Here is a 19,746-nt window from a genome sequence, read left to right as displayed (position 1 = left end):
GGTTTTCATTATTTTTTATTTTCTCATGTTATAAATTCATCATAAAGGGGCACATGTAAGTCAGTCTGGGGCCCACAAAAGATCCTAGCCTAGGGGCCCTGCTCCACGATGTGAAGGCCATGATTAAATATATGAAATTACTATGCATTGCAGAGTTATAATTGACTCAGAAATTTCCATTTTTAAGTACTGTACACAAATGCAATGTGTACATTCATACTCAACCATTTTATTTTTTTATTCACAATAAATAGCAATTGCATTGATGTTACTTCACTGCAAATGTTGTATGAAAATGCAATTTGCAACTCATTCTGTTTTTTTCTATTCATTTTTTATCTTTGCACATACCAGTTACCTGTTTTAAGTTTCATAATTTTTTAACATGTCAATTAGTTTGTTTTATGAAGATATGTTCTAACAAATTAATCAAGATTTAATTAAAGATTGGAGTAGTAGTACTTACCAAGTAGGAGTAGTAGTAATTTATGGAATCAAATAATCAAATTGTTATCATGTGGTTCCGATTGCTGATAATTCCTCGAGGCCACATTCATGGTGGTACAAAATGGTGACCTGGATGAGATTCGAACACACAATGTTCTAAGGTTGGAAGGCATACTAGATCGCCCATAGAAGAGTTTGACATACCTACAGCCTGATTCTCACATATCCATCTGGATACAGCCTGCCCCCTTCCTCCATCAAGAGACAACTGTTATGTCTTAACGTGTTGCAACCAATTTTCTCGTTGGCCCAAAGCCATACCAATTCCTGATCAAACTGTTGAGACTGCTGCTACTGCCTTCTTTGACAACTGGATTGTATACTTTAGAGTTCCAAAAGTGCTTACCACCAACCGCGGGAACTCAGTTTGAATCTGAAATTCGCATGATTGCTTAGTGTTAACCACATTTGCATGACAGCATACCATCCACAGAACAATGGTGCTGTTGAAAGGTTTCATTGACAATTTAAAGCCACCATAATGTGCCATGCTACTGAATGATTGGTAGGTGTCTTACCAGTGATAGTGCTCGGTATCCATTCCAGCTTCAAGGAGGACATAAGTTCCACTCCTGCCGAGATGGTCTGTGGGACTACTCTGTCTTTCATGCAATTTCTTCAAGAACTCTAGCCAAGATATATCTCACTTAGATTTCATTCTGACTTCACATTCTCCTAAAATCATTCTTCCGCTTTTTCGAGGCTTAGTCCGTCCTGGACTGGAGTATGCTGTCAGGTTTTGGAGACAAAACCTACAGAGGGACATAGACTTGGTTGAAGGGGTGCAGAGAAGAGCTACGCGTGTCCTTATTGGCACACAGGGCTTGAGTTATGAAGAGAGACTTCATTTTTTGAATATGTTTACATTGGATGAACGCAGATGTCAAGGAGATATGATCAAAGTGTTCAAAATTTTCAATGGGATGGATAGGATGGACCATGAACTTTTAGTACACCGCCAATCGACTGCTTTCACAAGGGGACACCAGTATCGATTGGTGAGGGACAATGCAAGGTTATGGTGTCGCAGGGAATTTTTCTCTAATAGGGTTGTTAATAAATGGAATAGCTTACCCCTGGAGGTAGTAAATTGTAACACAATTGGCACGTTTAAAAAGAAGTACGATAAACATGTTGGGGTAAATCGAGAAGCTATCCATTCTTAGAATAAAACAACCATAAGTATTCTTTATGGGCATTGTATAATATTTTATCATGTGTATATATTGCTTATAATTTGTGTTAATTGCATTTTGAATTGGGTTGCTGTATTTTTTAAATATATGGCAACCATATTTTTATGGGCATCTTTTTATCAGTCACCTCTTTGGGCATTTTGCCTGTTGTGGCGCTGTATTTGTATTTATACATCTGAAGTTTTCCCTGGGAATGAAGCTGCATTTACTTGTGGATTCACTGATAATGACATTAACAGGGGCCCAAAAGCGCATTTATGATTCTGCCGCTTGTGGGCTACACTAATTTTCTTGTCTACTCTTTCCTCAAATTTGCCACCCTGTGCAATAACTGGCTTGGCCTCCCTCCATTTGCAACTAAACTTTTGCATACCCGGTAAGTTTTTACAGACTGATTCTGCTATCTGATTGGATTTTTGAATGGGAAGATTTCCCTTAAAGGTCGCCAGTGTGCTGAGAAAGACAGAGATCTAAAAATACACACAAGGTTAAGCGTTAACAAGACATTTCGCCCTGAATAGGTGTACATCACTGTTCTGGTGAACCAACAGTCTAACCAAGTTAGATGCAATGACTTAGAGCCGCTGGGCTCTTATTCCTGTCATCCATAGGACTTGTGAGATGGAGTACTAGCCTTCTCTTCGGGACATCGATTCCTCACAGAGACCTGGTCTTGTATGACACACGTGGAGAAGGGAGATCGGAGATCTCAGCTGGGACAGCGGAGCAGAGCTGATGCCGTCACAGAACCTACATCACATGGGATGCTGAGGAGATGCCATCTCAAACCTCGATCACTTGGGATACAAGCCGGTGACATCCATACTGTTGAAGGAGACGCTGATGAAAAGATGTATTGAATTTCGTCTAATCTAACAGACTGACAGATCGGTGAGATCTTATCAATTTAACATGCAATATTTACTAAAGTTAAAAACACTAAAAAATTAAAGCATTTATGTCAATTCATTTTTAACTGGTTAAAGTTTTAAAATATGTAAAACTCTAATGTTGTAATAAGTCTTTAGTGGAAAGAAAATTGGTTTTTTTCATTATTGTCATTCGCAAGTGCTAGTTCTATGTTTGGGAAAAATAAAAATAGAATCTGGGATATAACAAAGGCTAAGCAAAGCAAATTAAACATTACACAAGAGCAGTGTGACTTGTTATGGGTAAGGGACTGTCATTGTGCGTGTGCAGTACATACTTGATTAATATTTGTTTTGGTTTTGTGTGTTGGGCTTCGGATTAATTTTCCTTAAAATATTCAAGGATCATCTCTATTAAACGAGGTTTCTGGTATCTGAGGTAGCTCAGAATTTTCTCTGGTTGACCGTGATCCTTATTTTATTCATATTATTTTTCCTAGTTGGAAAGTATCTACTTACTTTAACATGATAAGCTGGAAGAAAGCATTTATCAAATACATACGGATGTATTTTTATTTGTGTATATTGTTTTGTCTAGTTAAACTGTAAGCCTTAATTTTTATCAAGCAAAGGAGAAGAAAGTAGGATTCTAGGAGCATTTTAAAATAATTTTTTATATGATTTTTCGATATTATGCTCTCTATTCATCTGCAAAGTTTCCATTTATTTGTACAATTGCACTTGATACTGTTAATATAATTTTCTTTTATCTGACAATATTTATAAATATAACACATAGGCCTATTATTCAGTCTGCCCCCCAAACTTTTTTGCGAGGGTAGCCGGCATAAATGTCCAAATTTATTGTCAAAATAACAGCTAGTTCATCAATTATAACATTAGTTGTTGCATAGCAATTTTTTAAATAAGTGTTGCATATCAAAAAAATATAATTTTCATAAATATAAATTTAGTTTTTGTTTTTAATTCGTTTTAATTACTAATTTTAGTTTTTAATTAATTTTAAGTTTTAAATAATTTGAATTTTTAATTAACTTTTTCAAAAATATTAATTTTTATATTTTAAGTATGTTTGGCATCTGTGGGCACTAGGTTGAGCCTCACTGTTTGACACCTTGACTGTAAAAAATCACCCTCAACATATCACTCTGGATACGCGCCTGGGTTAAAGCCTGCTTATATGTTTAATGATAAATTTGTTTCTATAATTTCAGATCCTACTGTTACTGAACATCAGCTTTACTTCACGAGGTCTGGACCATGAAGTAAAATTTGTATTACAATGATGAAATTTTTCATTTCTCATCCTCTGGACTTGTGAGGGAGTAGTGTAGGTGTCATGAAAGTTGTATTATGTTTCTTTAATATCACCACACCTTGTATTACATTGATGATACGTCACGGCAAATGTATGCAAATGTGTGGTTGATGACTCCTTCTTCTCGCTTTCTCTTTCCATTTATTTTTAAACTTTATGCACTACAGTTACCTGTTTTAAGTTTTATAATTTTTTAACATGTTGTTTTTGAAGTTTTGTTTAATAAATTAATCATTCAATTTATGTATACTAAGTTGGAGTAGTAGTAATTTATGGAGCTCGAAAACTGCAATTTGAGAAAATTGCACATTCAAAGCATTTTTTCTTGTTCATTTTTACCCTATAATTCATTAATTTTTAATTTTATCTTTAAAAAACAAATTAACTCAATTGACACAACATTTTTTGCATTTGATTTTCACAAAATTGAATGAAATATTTTTTAAAGTCAAAATTGACTTCAGGGGTCATGACACTCCTTAAATGAATAAAGCATCTCCAACAATTTTGAGATGAGATATTTTTCCGGTTCTGATTCAAAAGTTTTGTAACATTTACATGTCGCACATCACAGCTAATTGATTGTGTAATTCTGAAACACAATTAACTGAGTAACACAATAAGCATAATGAATGAAATCGATCACAGTTACAAATTTCCATGATGAAGTCTAACAATACAATTACAGTTTAAAATTTTTAAGGCATCTCATTTATGTTATGAATGTGCGTATGAAACAGTAGGCCCCTGCTCAAAACCATATTCAGAACAACAGACAGTAAAGACATGGCTGTCATTTTGAAATTTGAGAGGGGGAGAGGGTAAGCATAATTTTTCAGAAAAAATTAAGAAACAAAATACATATAAGAGCAAAGGAGCCGCAAAATTAGTAGTGGCTAGGTTGGTCACATCCTGCAGTCCATCTCTATTAAGCACAGGACCAGGGCAACTGCCCCCTTATAAATACACCTCCTTTTCTGACAAGAACAATTATTTTTAATTGGTCATTTGTTTTGGTGCAGTTTGACCTAATTGGTCCTTGCATTACAAAAATAAATCCAATCCAATAAATACGACCCAGAATAAAACTTCACCTGAAAAAATGATCAAGTTCTGCATGAATCACACACACACACGCAGGCTGGAATAAATTTCATAGTCGTCCAAATGTTTCTTGTGAAAAAGGTCAAGTAAAAACTTATTAACCCCTTCCCTCTCACGCTTGTCAAAATGATGGGCTGAGGTTTTGCTCTCTATTTCTCGTGCCTGTGATATTTCCGGGCTGGAGTGTTCAAAGCAATGCACCGAAAAGATTAAAAACAATCCATTTCTTATACCCGGAAATTTTTTTATTTCTTATTTTACATACCAGATGGCAGTATACCAGACTATTTATAATGTTATCTACTGTCCATACAAATGACATGGTAGATGTACAGTGCCATAGCAAAGTTCTGAAAAACCTACAGTTGTAACAGATTACAACAAAAGTATGGAAGTAGTAGATATTGTAGACCAATACCTTGGAGATTAACTTTATTGCTCGAAAAAGGGGAGAGAAAGACTATAAGAAAATATTTTTTCATCTGTTAGATCAAACTATTTTGAATTCCTATCTTATTTACAAAAACAAAAGATGGGGAAAAATCCCATTTGATGTTTTGTTTGTCTTTAGTAGATGAACTTACTGAAACGTATCGGTCATTAGACACCACTCCAAAAAGAGGCCGGCCAAGCTTGGAGGATAACCCTAACCGTTTGATTGAAAGGCATTTGCTTAGACAAATACCTCCATCTGATAAGAAACAGTAACCATCAAGAGAATGCAAAGTTTGTTGTTTGAGATGAGATGTAGGAAGGAAACTCGGTACTACTGTCCAGATTGTGATGTTGGACTTTGCATCTCATGCTTTGAAATTTATCATACGAGAAAAGAATATTGATATTTATTTGTATAATGTGTAAGTTTCATAAAATTTTCTTTTAATGTTTAAAGCACATTTTTCATTTTTTCCTACTTACTGGAAAACCAACATTCACTCACAATAACCCTGATCATTGGTTTTTCCCGAAAATTTAAATTTTCTTGATTTCAAGCTAAAAAAAATTCCAAAAATTAAAAATGAATACATATATTGTTTATACACTTATTTTTATACAATTTTATTGAATTAAAAAAATAGGCACTTTCATTACTTTTTTCTTGAAAGTTATGCGATTGTTAGAGGGGTTAATATTTCAACATGATAAAAATCAATTTCAGTCAAAAGGAAAAGAAAAATCTTCATTGCAACATGCAGAAATTGGAATGAAAATGTCACTCGATGAATAATCAACATACAATATCCAAAACCACTAATTATTTTGAATACGTCAATTCATAAAATGACTAGTTTGATTGAAAGTTTCTGATCAAATTGTTATTATTTTACAGTTTTTACAAGTCAACTATGTCAAGCTACCATTTTTGCAATCTTCGTTGAAATTTTTTACCCAAGACTGTTTTGATGAAATTTTAAAATTAAAAGCGCCAATCATGAAAGAAGGCCGAACTGGGCTTCTAATGGGATTGAACATTTCAGTTTATGTTTTAAAGTTTACTTTCGTTGGGTGTTTGGCATGTAACTGACGGTTAGAAAAATGACACATCACAAAAATTCAAAGCATCATAACCATAGGCGGAAATAGACTTGTAAGGCTAGGGGGGGGGGCACGACGATGATGATGTCAATTCATATACAGGGTGATTATAAAAAAACATCCTGCCATATGGGCCCCTAACTATCATACCATTCACAGAAACTAAATGAAATTTCTGCATAAGGTATTTTGATGTTTGCGCTCAAGAATGATATGGAAAACAACAGTGTCACTCTAACAGTTACGGTTACAGTGAGAAAATTTCGAAAATATCAAATGGCAACACCAAGTTTTTTGTATTGGAATGTGATCTCCATTGTGAAAAACCCTAAATAGCATTCGAACGGCAACTGTAGCATGAAAATCACCGGCGGTAGATAGGCTAAAAGTGAGGACAACCAATAAGGACAGAGAAGCAGCGTAAAATAAAGCATTTTATTGTGTTTTACAAATTTTCCACATGACCTTGTGGAGGACTAATCAGGCTGGGATCTCAGCCGAAGAAACGGTGTGACGAATGAAATGAACATTAATGCTCTGGTGCACGGCAAAGTCCTTTTTACTTTTTCCTTGCCTAGCTCCGGGGATTTTCGTGCTACAGGTGCCATTCCAACGCTATTTAGTGTTTTTCAGTATGGAGATCACATTCCAATACAAAAAACTTGGTGTTGCCATTTGATATTTTCGCAATTTTTCAGTTTCATATTAAGACACGTATACACTAGCATGCCAATCTTGCACCGTACGACCCCCTGCAGCAGTTCTAATCCATTCGTGTTTACACAAACTTCCTGTGTTTCTTTCCTTCCTTCCTGTTCTTTGAAAAAACCGATTCCAGGAGGGTCCAGTTCAAGAATCATTCACAATATTCTACTAATTACTGAACAATCAATCACGAATTGCTTACATTGCATGATCTGAGTGATAATGTATACGCGCCTTTACTGTTTCAAACATTGAATGATTGCTGCCTAGATGTCATTTGTATGCTAAAGTCAACTACAATGGTTTTTTTTTTCAAAGCAAGACCTTTAGTCTAAATTGTTGTCAAATTTATTGTCTAAAAGTTAAAATTAGAACTATCTAATAATTTTTTTTAAATTATGTACCACAAATCTCGATATGACGGTACTGTGGAAAAATATTGCTGTAGAGGGATTATTGTTATATTGAGAAGCAGCAGCTTAACATTAGAGTATAGACATTTCTGAACAAGACTTGAAAAAATATTGGAGATTGCTAACCTTTCTCTCAAAACATGAAAATTAGTTCTCAGAAATCCTAATTAATTGCATATCCATTCTTAATGAAATGTGTTTTAATATAAAGTGCCCCAATACAAGACCTAGTTGCTTATTTGCTGTCAAGTCATCCAATACTACTACAACACCTATAATAATACCATGGGCAAAGATATGGGGGGGGGGACAGTGGGTGGCATTGCCCCCCCATCAGACTTTCAAGTCTATCTCTGCCTACTATTAGTAAATACTGTGCTGTAAACAGATTTTCTGAATTTTATAATGAGCTTCCTCAAGATGTGGATATTTTTCATTCATCTTTTATTCAACTTTAGAAGATATTTAGTTGCAATTGTGTTGTATATATCTTTGAACAGAGTTTTTGTATTTTGTGTAATTTTTGTTACTTTAATTGTAAATCATGTATTTTATCATTTATTTGTAATTCATATTCTATGCTAATTTAATGTTTTTACTGCAAGCTGTAATTTGGTTTCAACCTGTTGCTTTGTTTTAAATAAATACATAAACATTGCCAGTTTACATTTATGGGTAAAGCTTTGAAAGACATTCTGCAAAACAACTCAACTCAACATGCATTTTGCATTACCACAACAAGTACTTGTGAAATTGGTCTATCTCGACTAGTGCAATGCAGCGGCCACTGTTCATGAGTTTAGAAACAGGCACAATCTACGCAAAAGCCCTCTATCACTGAATTTTTTGAAAGGCATGATTCATATTTTAAGAAACTGGCTTGCTTACAGTTTGTCCTGGAAGAGGATGGAAAGCAGTGTCAAAATAAACAACTACTGATGTTGCTATTGCAATTGTGAACAAAATAATCCTGTTCAGATGTTCTGGTGATGAAATTCTAACTGGTTGACATTTTTGTGTTGATTTTCATAGGAAAGTCTTAGCTTCTCTGCTAGACTGCACCCTCGCTAACTTCCCTGATCATTTCATGGTGATTTATTTTTTTGCAATGGTCAAATGGTCTTCTGATAAAACATACTTGTATACACATGAAAGAACTGCAATGATTCTAATTAAAGATGAAATACAGTTAAGGCAAAATATTTTACTGTCAATGTGAAGTAGTTAACCCTCTAGGTCCAGGGTATATTTAAATATACATGGGAAATGTGTGATCAAAGAAAAACCCATTATACTAATTTATTTTCAAACGTTTTTTGATAAATTAGAAAGTGCATCTTTTATTGTTAATTTCAATACAAAATACATGGCTGTGTAAATGTACAATATTTTTCTTCTTTTATCTAGAAAGAGTTGATTCCTTATCTGTGTCATTTTTCGAAAGCTGCTGAAATTTTACAAGTGTGTTCAGGGGTTTATAAAATCTCACCAAATTGAGGGAATTGGTACTGAAATTCAACGTAACAACTATTCAACTTTGCTAAGCAAGATTTTATCAATTTATAGATTATAGTAAAGTAAAGGAAACTGTATACCATACAATCACCAATTAGTTATTGTACCTAATTAAAAAAAATCCACTCTAATTAAGTAAAGTACTGCATTGATGTATTATGCAATTTAAAAATATGCTAACACAGCATCCATTCATATCCATATTTGTAGGGAAAAAAAATTGTATGTTTTATGGGGTAAACTGTTATGGGGATTAATGCACATCTGCTGAAAATTAGAAAAATTAATAACATAATGGCATGACAACCAATATAGCATATACACACACAATATCATAAAATTTTTAATATTTGATTGAAAAAGAAGTACCTCAAGAGAGACAACACAGGCATGTAGAATGGCATACCGCATGCAAGATTAGACTCACAATCCACAATGTGCGAGCTTTTCATTCCTGGTATATAGTTATGTAAAAGTTTTGGTCCATTAAAATCCAAAGGAGCAACCCAATATCCACTATCTTTCAAAATACCCTCTGTCTTGTTCCAAAATGTCCTCTGTGTATGCTTTGGTAAAAAGTGAGGGAGAGTTATGATGAATAAAAATTAACACACATACACTAAATTTAAAAAAAAAAATTATGAAGGATAAACATATGCAATAATACTCAGAGTTATGCGAGAGATTTTGTGTGAAAAATGCAGATTTCTGAAATTCAAGGATAATAATGGGATTATTGCTGAGATAGTAGAGATTATTAAGTAATAATCAAGTAAAGAATTGTTTTATCGATCTGTGAACACCATTTATAATGAAACTATGCTGATTTTCGGGATGCATGAGCATATAAAGACGTAATTCCAAGGCTCGTATGCTGCAGACCTGCCAACCCTCAAAAGGTAAAAATCCTGAAATTTTCTCAGAAAAAACCCTGCAATTTACTTGAAAATCTGGCAACGGTACTTTTGCATAACATATATTTGTCATTTTATGGCCATGATGAGAACCTACACACAGACATGCCAACTTTTGGAATCCAGAGAATTCTCCCAAAAGGTGGGGGTACCCCTGCAGACCCGATCAAAAAAATTGTGATAATTTTTAAAGAAAAAGTACAATCAATTGAAAAAAAGTGTCCCCTCTCCCAGGCTAGTGCTGGGTAGCCCATGAGCAGAATGATGTCGGCAACCAAGACCATCCCGTGATAAATGGTTGCCAATAAATGCCAAGTAAACAAAGTTACATCGTTGTTAGTTTGTTTGAATGCGGTCACCAAGACATTTTTGACGACTACTCGACAGAAGTGGTCTTCAAACCGAGTAGGTAGGTTCCACAAACTATGGTTGCCCTCTCCAAGCGTTTTCCCCAATGGCTACCGCAGCTATTGATGTCATGACATCATAAAGGCTTAGGGAAAATCTAAAAAATTTCAATCTAAAAGAAATAAAAAAAAATTTCTTCCAAATCTAATTTTCTGCTAAAATCAAAAGAAATTTTTAACAAATCTGGAGAGCTGGAAAAAGAGCAAAAAATTTGGAGAGTTGGGAGGTCTGTATGCTGTCTGCCATGTTAGCAGAAAAGGTCACAATTTCATACCTGAAGTCAAATGTTGTTACCATTAAAAAACCATTCGATGTGATGCTTACAGACAATGCAACTCTGTCATCATTATTACAATGCAACTTTGTGCCTGAAAATTTAAATAAACGTTAACTCATGTGTAAAAGTTGTTTTCACTTCAAAACACATGCATCTTATGTCTTTCAATAGACTGAGGTGTAATCATGGCTACAACTAAAGGAGGGCGGGGGGGCCTACATGCCCTGGGTGCAGAGTTTACTCTTTTTCCATTAGAAAGTGGAGGGGGGCTACAATGATTGCTGGCCTTGGGTGACAGAATAATTTTTTTCTAATTGCAGCCCGGGGTGTCATCAAAATATTAAGTGTTTAACATGTGAATTTTTCGTTTTGCATATCTATTTGAAGGAATTTGGGTTTTTGTTTAAGAATCACTCAACAAGGCAAGTTAAATTTTATGAATTTATAGAAAAGTACCATGGTGGTACACCCACAATATGAAGGAAAATATACATTTTCCTAACTTTTGGTCCTAATTAACCAATATTTATATGTATTTGTATGCAAAATCTTACTCTGACTTATGTGGTTATCGTTGGTCCTACCTATCATGTAACTTTAGGGTATTACACAATACAGTGAAACCTCCCATAACAGTCATCTCAGAACAATGGTCACATTTTCTTTGAATACAATGCATCCCATTGAATTACCATTAAATTTAAACCTCCAAACAAGGATTTGTGAATAACAGCAACTTTTGGCTATGAAAATTAAAGAAAAAAGATGCATATCATAAGAAAAATAGTCCTCAATATTTGCTCTGAAAGAGTTTTTCTTCCTTGAACCCTACAAACATAAAATTATGTATAGGTTTGACCTTGCATCAAAGGAGGCTGGGTCGAGAAAAAATTTCTATCTGTGCAAGACATAGTTTTGGTGTCCCTTCAACATATAAACTGCATCTAAGGCCATTGGTGTCAAATGAAAGGGACCGATTTTTTAGAAACCCAACTGAAGGAAAAGGGTGATTTTTTTATCACCGAATCATTCCATCAAATAGTTATAGTTTGAAATTTCACAGACACAAAATCCTCTTTACCAGTTTGGCGCCTCCTTCTATCGCTGTGCCTCATGTGGTTTTTTTTTTTTTTCTCTCTCTCTCAGACGTGTGCGCGCGCACACACACACACACACACACACAATCACCACATTTTCTCATTCCTGTTGTGGGCATTGTTGGGAGGTTTCAATGTATCAAAATGATAGAAACCAAACAAATTAGTTTTGCATGAAAAAAATATATATATACATGTGGACACAAGATTGAGTAAAAAGAATATTATGTGCACAGTTCAATACATTTAATAAAAATCTTTTATGTGTTTACAATTGGTTTATTAAAACTTATTATCCAAAAATAGTTTCATTTTTCAACTACAACCCCTTTATAACAGTAACCCTGCATATGCAGTCACCTTTTCTCAAGGTCAAAGATAAATTTTCTGATTTTCTGTTCAGAAACATATTAAAAGTATGCATTTCGAACCTAGCATGTAACACTGGCTATTGATCATTTTTTTGTCACTCCATGGTCATTTTCTGCACATGGAGGCTAATTAGACCTGGACCTACTATTTATTGCTGATTCCGAAAGGCAGCCTTTTTTATACTCATCAAGAGGTTGGTGAGCTAACCCCTCAGTGTGGGACTCCCTGTGGTAGCAATCTTTTTCTGTGGTCATGTCGCCATTTGTTGTATCCCTAGTCAAGGGCAAACTGGGTATCACACTCATGACACCTCTTACATGTATAACATCCTTTGGTACTTTAGGAAAGTATCTTATTGACCTGGGCTACTGTGCCCATAACACTAGCTGCCATTAAACAGGGAATGGCGGAGACAATGATTTTGCATAATCTCTCTTCGCTTAAGTGATTCCAAGGGTGGTTTCCTCAACCACAGTGTTTCTTGTGATAGTATTTTTTCCAGACTTCAAGTTTTTGTCCCTGGCATAATATTGCCATTTATAAAATATAACATGCAATCATCAAATGCTATTTTCAATAGAAAAATTTAATATTAAAAAGCAGTATTCAAGGTTTTTGATGTAACAGTCTAAACCACTTTTTAAAACTATCAAAAACTGTCATTCATTTAAAGCCTGGACAAGTTATAACTGACTAATCATACTGGACAATGTCAATCATGGGTACATTGTCCAGTATGGAAAACAGTCAAAACGATTTTTTTAAATGTATTTTCAAAAATACTATTGGCTAAAAAGGTTTAGACAAGGTTGACAACCTATAAAAATAGAGTGTAAATAATTTTTTTCAGCTAACTTTTAAAATTTTATAAATGAAATAAATAAATTTCTAAAATTTTCAGCCCTTTATAAACTTCAAAGCCCCTTATTTCAGTTATCCAGAGATATTTATTTATTCAAAAACACAAAGTATAAAACAATGTTTCAATATACTCGTATTTCATTTGATTCAAATATTCATTCATATCCAAAATAGGTTTTGCACCTCTGCATAAGCAGGCTCAAGTGTGTAAAAAACTGGAAGAGCAATATTCTGTCAGTGGGAAAGGAGGGTAAGAGTATGCACCTAATGGATTTTTGATTGCAAAAATATGAAACTTGAGAAGTCTCAAAAACTTTATAAAACATAATTTATTAAAGCAGGAATAAAGGTATGGTAGATGCCGCTTCTTGAAATCAATCACAGATAATACAAGTATTGTATTGTTATCACTTTTGCCAAAGTGCAGAACAGAGAACAGACCTATATCATCACATGGAAAAACTTTGTTTATAGTTATCAGAATTTTGATTTGTGTGTTATCAGTTTTCTTCATCATCTAAATTTATTTTTGCTTATTTTGAAGCTAAGTTTGGACCAGACATACTCCTCTTTTTTTCGTATAAGATATAGTTATTACTATGAACGTCTGTGAAAGAATCCATAGACACGCATTATGTATAATATAAACATTTACTACACATAATAAAGTAAAGCGGGATTAACAAAGATACAAACGTGCGTATGGTACAACCGCCAAATAGCAACTGACAAATAGTTTACATTACCACATGAGGGCGCTGAGCTCAATACGGAAATTGCATTCCATAACATCAACACTCCCCCTGAATGCAAATTTTGATTGCTTACAAAAAATTATAATTCAGAAACATTACATACACCAAGCAATTTCAGACAGTTGACATGTTTACATTGTGAGAGACCTTTGGTTAAAATATCACCTCCCATCTTAGTCATGGACACATATTCTAATGATATAATATTTTCATTTAAAGCATCTCTAACAAAATTATGTCGAATATCGATATGTTTAGTACGACTATGATACACAGAGTTTTCAGCCAACTTTATGGAACTACGATTATCAACAAATATTTTAGTTTCACATATATCATGTATTCCTAACTCTGAAATCACTTTTTGTAAATAAATGGCTTCCTCAACTCCTTCTGTGAGTGCCATGTATTCTGCTTCAGATGAACTTAACGCAACAGTCTTTTGCTTACGGGATTCCCATGAAATTACAGTTCTATTTAGTACAAAACAATATCCAGTATAAGATTTACGATCATTATTATCATTTCCCCAATCTGCATCTGTATAACCATATAAATAATCATTGGAACATTCAAAAATTAAACCATAATTAATTGTTTTCTTCAAATATCTCAATACACGTTTTGCAGCAATACAGTGAGAGTTATCAAAACATGTTAAATATTGACTTAGGTTACTGACTGCGTGAGCAATATCTGGTCTAGTACAAACAGCTAAATACATCAAAGCCCCAACTAATTCTCTGTAGGGAAAATCAATTTCTTCATTACCATCAGACTTTTTTGAGCTTTGTCTATGGTCTAATGTCTATTGGAGTTGAAACAGGATTACAATCAACCATGTTAAAACGATCTAAAAGATCTCTAATATAACCAGATTGACTCATTGAAATTTTTCCATTTTTCTGATTGAACTCCACACCAAGACAATGTTTAACTAGTCCCATGTATTTAACAGATAATTCTCTTTTCAAATGCTCATTCAATTTAAAAATTGTATCCCAATCTTGAGAAAATACCAGAATATCATCCACATATACAGTTAAAATAGTTAACTTACCTTTACGTGACATAAAATATACACAAGGATCTGTAACAGTATTATCAAAACCAAAACATTTCAAAATTTGATCAAGTTTCAAGAACCAGCGTCGCCCAGACTGTTTCAAACCATATAATGTTTTGACCAATTTACATACTTTGTTACCACTTGATAATTCGTTCAACATATTTTTAGCTTTCGCCACTAAATCATGATCCTTTTCAGCATAAACAATATCACATAATATGTCACTCAAATATTTAGGAAATTCCATAAAAATATTTCCTTCAAGAATACCATTTAGAAATGCAGTTGTAATATCGAAATGATGCACATTTACATTCATTTTTATAGCTAGAGCCGTTAACAATCTGATAAGAGCAACAGGTGCAAACGTTTCGCCAAAATCTACACCAGGTTTTTGATTAAAACCTTGAGCAACTAGCCTAGCTTTTCTACGATTTAAAGACCCATCAGCATTATACTTATTTGATAACACAAATCCACTACCTATTATATTACAGTTCTCAGGTCGATCAACTATTACCCATGTATCATTTTTTAAAATACACTTCAGTTCTTCAGCTAATGCATTTTTCCATTCTCTTGAGTTCGAAGAAGATAGCGCTGAGTCAACAGATATCTTGGCTGTCTGAGCTGTATCACAATCCACTATTTGATACTGCTTCCGAGGGCGTCCTCTTGAACCGGTATGAATAATCTTCGGTCGTCCTCTGCCATGCCTCGTTGAACTGCTGGTTACAGTCCTGTCAGCACTCGTGTCTACATTGGAATCTTCAGATTCTTCGCAAACACTATCATCGGGGTTGACCTGGATTAGCGGTACTTCAATTTCACGATTTTCGGATTTTGACTGATTTTCGGGTTCAAAGTCCTCGAATCGCTCACCAGCGATGCCTGTAAAAGTCTCCAAAAACTTGGCACTTCTAAATACTTCCATTCGTTTTTCATCAGTTAGCCAAATACGAAAAGCTTTTGATTCTTCAGAGTATCCAACGAATACACCTGGTTTCGCACGAGCTTCAAATTTACCCCTACTTTTATTATTATTCCAAACATATGCATTGCAGCCGAATACTTTGAAATAGCTCACATTAGGAATTCGGCCATTCCAAATTTCAAATGGCATCTTGTAATCAAGAGTACTTGAAGGACATCTGTTTCTGATATAATTTGCCGTTAATATGGCTTCAGCCCAAAAAGAAGTAGGCAACTTCGATTGAATCAAAGAACATCGAGCCATGTCTAAAAGCGTGAGATTTTTCCTCTCAGAAACTCCATTTTGCTCAGGAGTATTTTTAACACCTAATCTCCTAGTAATTCCTTCACTCTTCAAATAGTTATTGAATTCCTCACTTAAATATTCACCACCGTTATCTGATTGCAACAACACCTTAATTTTACAACCAGTTTTCTTTTCCATCAATGCTTTAACCGATTTGAAAGCAGCAAGCGCCTCGCTTTTATGTTTCAAAAATCTAACCTCACACCAACGCGAATGATCGTCAATGAAAGTTATGAAATAAGAAGCTTTACCTTTTGATTGTGTTCGCATAGGACCACAAATATCCGAATGAACGATCCCAAGCTTCTTTGAACATCTCACGGCACGGTTCGGAAACGATGTTCGGCTCAGCTTTCCTTCAATGCAGGTTTCACACACAAAATCGTCCGGAAAATTCACGTTGACCAAACCACTGACTGAACGCGATTTACAGCCCTCTCGATATCACGAACATTTAGATGACCCATTCTTTCATGCCATCTCGTGGGATCCACTTTCCCTTTTGTTCGCGTGTCGAAGGATTCACTTGCTGTAGTTGCCATTTCACTACTCTGTAGGAAATACAAGTCCCCAATTCTGTCAGCGATGATACACGTTTTAGAACTAGCATTCCATAAGACGGCTTTCTCCTTGCTGAAAGTCACAGTAAAGTTCTTGTCACAAACTTTAGCCACAGACATCAAATTTGTACGCAGGTCGGGAACATAAAATGCGCTTTCCATATATGCCTCACCATCACGACCGTTGATTTTTGTCTTGATATCCACCTTGCCTTTTCCAAGTACTTGAGTATGTCCACTATCCGCCAGTTTCACCTTGCTTATCGTCGAAGTTTCCAAATTGCCAAATTTCTTCTGATCCTTGCACATATGACTCGTACAGCCACTATCCAAACACCATAGATCAGTTTCAATAGAGCCTACCGTATTAGTTTCCAATCTATCTGTCATCAGAACCACTGCCGGTTTCGATAGCTCTTTCTTTTTATCATTATTCAAATAGCATTCCGAAATTTTATGGCCTACCTTGTTACACCGGAAGCACTGAAACTGCTTTCTTTTCGTGAACGATTTCTTCTTGGTATGTACCGAAAAAGCACCATCACTTTGACGTTGATTGCTAACACCACGAACGAACTCTTCGGAAATTTTTATCCGTAATGCATCTGGTTTCGGAAGGTCGTCTCATGATTCGATTGCACAACGAAAGTTCTCGAAGTTCTCCGGAAGACTATACAACAGCATGATAGTCAGCAAATCGTCGTCGATATGTATGTCCAGTTCCTCGAGTCGATCAACAACATCAAAAAAGTTCCGCAGATGGTCTTGAACATCTGATTCTGGTTTCATTTTTAGATGTAGTAACGACTTCAGAAGAGTTGCTTTACGAGCAGGACCTTTCGACTTATAAATGTTCTCGAGCTTCTGCCATATTTCCTTTGCGGTTTCGCATTTCTTTACTTGTTTCAACTCCGACGGCTGAATTGAAAGAATAATGTCTGCTTTCGCCTTATCATCGCCATTTTCCCATCTTGAGATTTCTGTTCCCTCAGTAGGCCGTTCACCCGTGACGTATATCCATTCATTGTTTTTCACTAGTAAAGCTTTCATCTGTATATGCCATGTCTCGTAATTGCTTTTTCCTATTGCTTCGATCCTCCCGAATGTAACCGCCGTCATCTCTTTCGTTAGCACGTTGTTTCTTATCTCAAAAACGAATCCTCGCTTTCACCAAGGTCTATGGGTGTGTGCCTGGGCCCATAACCTATGAACATCGGTGAAAGAATCCATAGGCACGCATTACGTATAATATAAACATTTACTACACATAATAAAGTAAAGCGGGATTAACAAAGATACAAACGTGCGTACGGTACAACCACCAAATAGCAACTGACAAATAGTCCACATTACTGCATGAGGGCGCTGAGCTCAACACGGAAATTGCATTCCATAACATCAACAATTACCCTCCTAGGCCTTGTAGGAGATCACAAGGTGCACCCTTCTCCCTTGTTCACAAAAATTTCCATATCCAGTTCATAATGGATATGGTTTTTAGTAGCCACTAGGATCCTCGTATATGTGGAGTTGCTTGCAATACTTTCTACAATGGGTGCAAATGTTTAGTTAAAAAAAAAGCCCCTTCCTTCAGCTTTAGCTCTGTTTCTTCTAGTTGAATTTACTGTTTCCTGGCAGAAAAGCTCTCAAAGAATCAATGATATTTACGTACAGCATAGAAAAGGTATTTACATAACATTTACATTAAGCAGTGCTATTTTAACACCTTGCATAGCTGCCAACTTTTGAAAATGAAAATTCGGGAGATTTTTGCGCACACCCGTATTTTATGCTAAAACCACTCCCTAATAAATGCAATAGGGATTTTTCCAAATAAAATAGGGATTTTCCAAACATAAAAGTTAAAGCGTAGGGAATAAAATCCCTACTCAAAAACTGAAGTCAAATTAAAATAGGGATTTTACACACATGGAAGTTAAACCCTTGGGAATAAAATTCCTACGCAAAAAACAAGTGAAATTGGAGGCCAAAACTTCAATGATGTAAAAATAAATATTGTGTTCAATCAGAAACGCTGTGAACAAACATTCTGCGCGAATGACACCAAAATCATCGGAAGATGAAGGAAAACACCGTCAATTTTTGAAGAACACTGACTTTTTGTGACACTTGCTCGATGCTTTTTTTTTTCATTTCACATGAGTGATGATGGCAGTCTTTCCATGCCCGATGTTTATGTCCGTAACACAACTTGTACAAAAAGGAAAAGTCGGCCCTCTTCTGGAACGTTTGATGAAAGGAAATTCATCGGAATAAGTATCTTTAAAATTGATTAAATATGTTTTTGCTTATCATTATTCATGCTTTGTTATATCGCACGTACGTAACTTCAACAAAAGAAATTTTGACCACATGTGCATCACCATAATCTTCAATTATTATCCAGGACTATTGGCTGCTAAGCCATTTCCCTGCACGATAAGACAAACAACTTTCTTGTTACCATCAGAGGGTTTGTAAAACTTCCTTAAAAAGGGAATTTCCCCATTTACGAGCGTGTGACGTCATTTCGAAAGGGAAAAAAAGAGGCTTCATGCCCCACAAGAAATTCCTTAGGGATTGTTTTCATAAGTGGGGATTTTTTTTTAATGAAGTAGGGAATTTTTAGGGACAATTAGGGATTTTTGTGATTTTCGTAAAAATTCGGGAGATTTAAGAACTTTTCGGGAGATCGAGCGATGAAGCTAAAATTCGGGAGATTCCCGAAAAATTCGGGAGACTTGGCAGCTATGACCTTGCAACGGTTGTCTCAAAAAAAAAGACATGATCTTCTTAAAATAAAAAAAAAATTTCCCCGGTGATCTTCCTCTAAAACATGCCAAAAATCATGTACATGCATATAACGTTTGTGTTGTACATGGCGATCGATACAGCAATTCAATCACAGCCTCTTTTTACTCCGAATTTATCTTTCAAACTCTCTCACATGCGTATACAAATCCATAGTTA

The 19,746-nt window shown here is 35.1% G+C and overlaps 1 protein-coding gene across 3 annotated transcripts in view; it reads right to left on the bottom strand.

Annotated features, from left to right (window-relative positions):
- LOC149067563 (endoplasmic reticulum metallopeptidase 1-like) overlaps positions 1-19,746 on the bottom strand; it is a 226,376-nt gene that overhangs the window by 55,326 nt on the left and 151,304 nt on the right. For all 3 annotated transcript variants that reach the window (XR_016195341.1, XM_089252576.1, XM_089252577.1), the window contains exon 11: positions 9,554-9,750. Coding sequence is in view for 2 of the 3 variants with exons in the window: in XM_089252576.1 (XP_089108702.1) it covers positions 9,554-9,750 (197 nt within the window). In the remaining variant the exon portion in view is untranslated. The remainder of the gene's footprint in view (positions 1-9,553; positions 9,751-19,746) is intronic.

Source organism: Pholcus phalangioides, unplaced genomic scaffold (assembly GCF_987345545.1).
Source record: "Pholcus phalangioides strain wild (caught in Gottingen) unplaced genomic scaffold, Ppha-v1.0 ptg000029l_1, whole genome shotgun sequence".
In the NCBI taxonomy this organism is placed as follows: domain Eukaryota; kingdom Metazoa; phylum Arthropoda; class Arachnida; order Araneae; family Pholcidae; genus Pholcus; species Pholcus phalangioides.
This window is presented reverse-complemented; position numbering and strand designations above follow the sequence as displayed.